The 5,336-nt window shown below is 40.8% G+C and overlaps 1 protein-coding gene across 1 annotated transcript; it reads right to left on the reverse strand.

The window, feature by feature from the left end:
- Positions 1-2,719: 2,719 nt before the first annotated feature.
- On the reverse strand, positions 2,720-3,808 carry LOC148849906 (aquaporin PIP2-7-like). Its single transcript, XM_088945245.1, has 2 exons — positions 3,346-3,808; positions 2,720-3,203 (listed from the first exon to the last, which is right to left on the reverse strand). The coding sequence occupies exons 1-2, from the start codon at positions 3,629-3,631 to the stop codon at positions 2,893-2,895; spliced, it is 597 nt and encodes a 198-aa protein (XP_088801371.1). The 5' UTR covers positions 3,632-3,808; the 3' UTR covers positions 2,720-2,892.
- Between the last annotated feature and the right edge of the window lie 1,528 nt (positions 3,809-5,336).

The following is a 5,336-nucleotide window of genomic DNA, read 5'->3' on the forward strand; positions in this document are numbered from 1 at the left end:
ACACGATCACAAGAAGGTATACACCTCTACCAAAGGAAGTATACACTTGATATTCCTCAAGACGCAAGTATGACAAGATGCAAGCCCAGTACCTTTCCCTTGCTCCAACAACAACATCTTGCTCTTGCCTCTGGACCTTTGTTAATAGATGCAGCCCAATATAGAAGACTGGCTAGAAGGTTAGTATATTTGATAGCCACATGCCCAGACATAACATTTGCTGTTAATGTCCTCAGTTTATGAGTGCTCCACAGCAAGAACATTGGGATGTAGTCGTTCATGTTCTCACAAATTTGAAAAACACAATTTCTCACGGGATTCTCTTGTTTGCAACAATTGACTTGGTTCTTAAGACCTATTACAACTCAGATTGGGCTGGTTGCCCAGTTAGTAGATGTTCAACCATAAGTTATATTACAATGTTGGGAAACTCTCCTTTATCTTGGAAATCAAAGAAAGAAACCATTGTTTCAAGGTCTTCTGCAGAGGTAGAATATCGAGCTATGGCAGCTCACAGCACATCCCTACCGTGTATTCGGGAGATGTTCCCAATACAATGTCGGGATGTGATGTGGGTGGGGCACCACTTTTGCGGGGCACTGATGTTAAATCCTCTGCACCCATCACTGACGAATACAGATCTTTTAATGAAAGAAAACAAAGATCCACGGAAGAGCCGCTTCCCCAGAACGGCCACAAAAAAAGTGTCGTGCAAATTGGACACGGAAAATTACTACTTCGCCACAGTGTCGTTTAATAATGACAAATCATCCCAAACAAACTTGCTAAAGTGAGTGAAAAATGTAAAAAGGCGTGGAATTAAGGTTTTTTATTCCAAAAATATCTATTCTCATATGACATGTAGTTTGTCCTAAAAAATGTTATAATATAGGGAAAGGATTTATATATTTTCTTAAAAATTGACAAGAGAATTATTAAAGTTGTTTAAAAAAAAAAAAAGTCCTTGGACCGATGCCCTTTCATATTTTTCCATTTATTTTCTAAAAAGAAATTGATAAAAGAATTATTAAGGTTAGTTTTTAAATAAAATCCTTGGACCGGCACCCCTTCGTATTTTCCATACGCCTTTAAGAGAACAAGTAACCATTCTCAGAAGAAAATGTAAATAGTTGTTGATGAAGGGTCCAATAAGTAAAACACAGATTGTGTCTTTAGTAATAAGCAAAATAGAGAATATGTTTTAGTAAATATGTGAAACTGATAAACCCAAAGTTGAACAATGGGGTGGTCGATCCCACGTCAAAGGGTGGTCTACATCACTCAAGGTAAGAATAAAACGTAACCTTGAATTGATGTATGTTACGTTGTTATTGTATTAGACGCGGCTTCACCAAATAATCACCATTACTCTACAATGAGGTGCCCTTGGATTGAATTATTATTTGGATGGGATATTCGGATGTTTAACACTTCCTATCCAGAATTCCAGATAGAGATAGGCCAGAAAAGAAAAGAAAAGTAGACTTGATCAGTTGTGAGGTTGGTCATTCCAGTTCCAACCGTTGGAGTGATCAATGGCAGTTTTCATACACGTGTATCCATCACACAAGTGTCAGACCCCATCGATCGTGGTTCCATTAAATGTTTGGCTACCTACCTACTCGCGCAAGGTATTAGGTGGGTAGCTCCCTAGTTTGTAATTACTAATCCACCTTGGATTCCACTGGAAAACAACTGTTTATACTTGTTGGAAGTTGAATGCAGGTTGAAACTTTCCTACTTTCTTTATCCGCTTGCTTGACCACTTTCCGAGGTGAGGTGAGGTGAGGTGAGAGCCCAATTTCGTAGTCGTAGAGTAGAGTAGAATCCAACTGGAAAAGTTATAATTAGCATACCACACACATACACAGAGATAGAGATACAACCGAACAGATGGATAATTTCGTCATTTTATTAAGTTAGGCATCTCCCTTTTTTTTTCTTACTTCTTACAAAAGCAATGTTGGGTGTGAGTGTGACTTTTTTTTTTTTTCTTTATCAGCAAAATATAAGCAGGAAATCTTTTGCAGACCCACAGTTTTGATGACCAAAGCGAACCTAACCCCCATGTGACCGTATCCAATCTTAACCATTTATTTTCAGAAACGTGGCGCACGCTGCTTCTTCACCCCCACCTTCTGTCTCTAAAGTCTAGACTCTACTATCCCCCACACACATCTTTCTTTAGGTTTGTTTCAACTTTTAACCCTACACAAGTAGAAGGGACAGTTCACACCCATGCCCATGCCAGCGTTTCAAGACACCTTTCCAGTTTCAAGGGGTGATGAATTGATGATTACCGAAAAAACAAAAAAAAAAGTTTCCAGGATGACCAGGAAAGATGAAGCAAAGCAACATGGAGACTATTTTTAATGGGTCCCCCCCCCCATATGCCCCAACTTCAGGGTAAACCCTAAAGAGTTGCATTTATCGTTGTTTTTGTTTACTTGCATTTCACAAACTTTAGGCCGATTTTTATTTGTGGTACCCCAGAGAGAGAGAGAGAGAGAGAGAGATCTAGAAAAGAATGCATTCCATTTTCATTTCATCACGAAGATCATACACAGATGCACAATTCCACCATGTCATGACAAAAGTAAAATGGCGAAATGATGTGAAGGAAAAAGGAGACCCCCCACCCACTACAAACAATAATACAGCAGCGATTATTATTTGTGGTACCCCAGAGAGAGAGAGAGAGCGAGAGAGAGAGAGAGAGTTCTAGAAAAGAATGCATTCCATTTTCATTTCATCACGAAGATCATACACAGATGCACAATTCCACCATGTCATGACAAAAGTAAAATGGCGAAATGATGTGAAGGAAAAAGGAGACCCCCCACCCACTACAAACAATAATACAGCAGCGATGTCACACGACCCCAGTAAGCATTAAAAGCTGCGTACAGGGACATGGGAATCGCGTGCGTTTCTCTTGGGATCTGTGGCAGAGAAGACGGTGTAGACAAGCACGAAAGTACCAATAATCTCAGCTCCCAGGGCAGTTCCTTTTGAGTAGCCAGCGTTAACTGAGTTAGCACCACCTCCATTGGCGTTGTAGGCGTGCTTCATGAAGGCCTTCACCAGCCCAACTCCGCAAATGGCTCCCAAACACTGAGCAACCATATAGGCCACAGCACGGATCAGCGAAACCTTGCGCGCCAAGAAAAGTCCAAAGGTTACAGCCGGATTAATGTGACCACCTGTGTTTCAGAAGAAGAAAAGCAAATTAAGAAACCACCACACAAGGAAGCTCAAGTGAGCAGACAAAGAAAAGAAAAGAAAAGAAAAGAAAAGAAAAGAAAGAAAGAAAAAAAAAATCTGAGAGGTTGGGAAGGGTCGAACCAGAGATTCCGGCAGTGCAGTAAACAAGGATGAAAATCATGCCACCAAAAGCCCAAGCTATGCCCAGAAGACCAACTCCAGCGCAGGCGTCGCCCTGCTTTAAGTGACCGATAACAGTGGCCACGGTGACATATAAAAAGAGAAGGGTAGCGATGAACTCGGCGATTAAGGCTCTGTAGAAGGACCAGAGCTTGAGCTCACCAAAATCCAGCAGAGGAGCTGGTGGTGGGTCTGTATAATCCTTCCCATGATGGCCCTGTCCTTCCTCGCTTACTTCCTTGGTCATCTTTCAAGCCTTTCTCTCAAGACCTCTCTTGCGGAACTGCAGAACTCGCTTAATCTCTCTCTAACTCTTCAGTCGTGACTCGTGAGACTGGAGAGAGGGGGAAAGGAGAATTTATGGATAAGAGCTAGGGCTTTCTCCACAAATAAAATATTATGAAAAGACAAAAAATTGAAGTGAGAGAAAGAGTTCTTCAGAGAGAGTAGAAGTAAAGACGAGAGAGATCGAAAGAGAATGGTGGGCCCAAATACAGCGAAACCATGTGACTGGCTAATCATCTCCTTGTACCCCACAGCCCACAGCGCAGCCTGGCATCCAACAAAACAAAAAACCACTCTTCGTCCCTTCCCAACGGTTACATTACATAATACATAATACATACCGTCTCCGTATATTTTTTCTCCTATACTCTTTTTCCGATACCGTTCTACAAATAATCGGTAACTGTGTGACAACTGTCCAGAATTGGTGTAACACACAGTTATCCCTCACTTGAGTCTAGTAACAAGTATAGGGGGAAAAGCGTGGGGAGATGGAGATCCCTAGTCAGTAGTCCCTACTCCTTGTCTCTCTTTCTATTCATATTTCATAGTAGAATTCATTTAAAATACCGATAATGCCCTTGTTTTGATCTGATACGACAAATTCATGCCTCGCGTTCTGACGTCTGAGAATTGATTAGTGCTAATAAGTTTTTGTTAAGTAACATTAATGCCCAAATTAATCTTCTTAAGCGACATTAATTGGACGAAAATGTCCCAGACATTCTTACAATTTATTTACCCATGTAATTCTTCTGATTCTTTCTTGTTATTTTTTGTCGTCTTTCAGTCCACTTAGCAGCATTTCTTCTGATTTACTTTTTATTTTATTTTCTTAATTTCTTAAGTAGGTCTTCGCATTTAAAATAGAATTAGCACGCAATCGGAGGACAGGATGAGACTTGCGAATGGTAAATTATTAAGGGATGAACAGGAATAAAAAGTGAAGCACACATTAGATACGATGTATGCGATTTACATGCTAACTAGACAGAATCACAGAAATACGCTGGAGGCTGGAGCAAGGTCCGTGATATAGAGAAAGGTAATCTGACAGAACAGAGCGGATCAGCACTGAGCAGATGTTAGAATAGAGCACAACAGAAGTCCAGCGACAGCAGGTGATGAATCATGAAACCTGCTGTGGTAGGACCCACCATCATTCCATGAGGATTGACGAACATGTTACCCCCTCACTCTAATCTTTTCTATCTTACCCGCTTGGACGGTATGCAAACACGTCCAGAGAAAAAGTGTTTATAAGAAATCAACTGTCATTCCAATCATTTGATCAGAAAATGGTTTTTCGTATTTACTTACTATTTTCTCTACTTGTGGGGGTCCTTCATTCCGCTCCATACTAATCAGGGCCGATGATACACTGTATTTCTGTCGGTTGAAAATTCCATTAAACTTCCATCTTTCTCGTATAAAATCTGATCTGCCTACTGGTGAGGCTCGCAGCTAAACCAAATTCGATATTATCATCAGACGGTTGCAGCTTTTCGACTTTTATTGCAATGACTGTGATCATCTTTCGATTAGGAGAGATCAATAATCAATTTAAGAGGTGGGGGGACCCAATGGCTTAGATGCTGTTCGGATCTAGGGGTGCGCTGCAGGCTACAAGTATTAACATTCTCTTATTTGATCTCGGTTCATTAACT

Source organism: Nelumbo lutea, chromosome 5 (assembly GCF_056320005.1).
Source record: "Nelumbo lutea isolate HS-2025 chromosome 5, American lotus-T2T, whole genome shotgun sequence".
NCBI lineage: Eukaryota > Viridiplantae > Streptophyta > Magnoliopsida > Proteales > Nelumbonaceae > Nelumbo > Nelumbo lutea.

Coding starts and splice junctions, on each gene's coding strand:
- LOC148849906 (XM_088945245.1), bottom strand. CDS start 3,631: ATGACCAAGGAAGTAAGCGAGGAAGGACAGGGCCATCATGGGAAGGAT. Junction 3,204..3,345: donor CTGCACTGCCGGAATCTCTG/GTTCGACCCTTC, acceptor TCTGAAACACAG/GTGGTCACATTAATCCGGCT.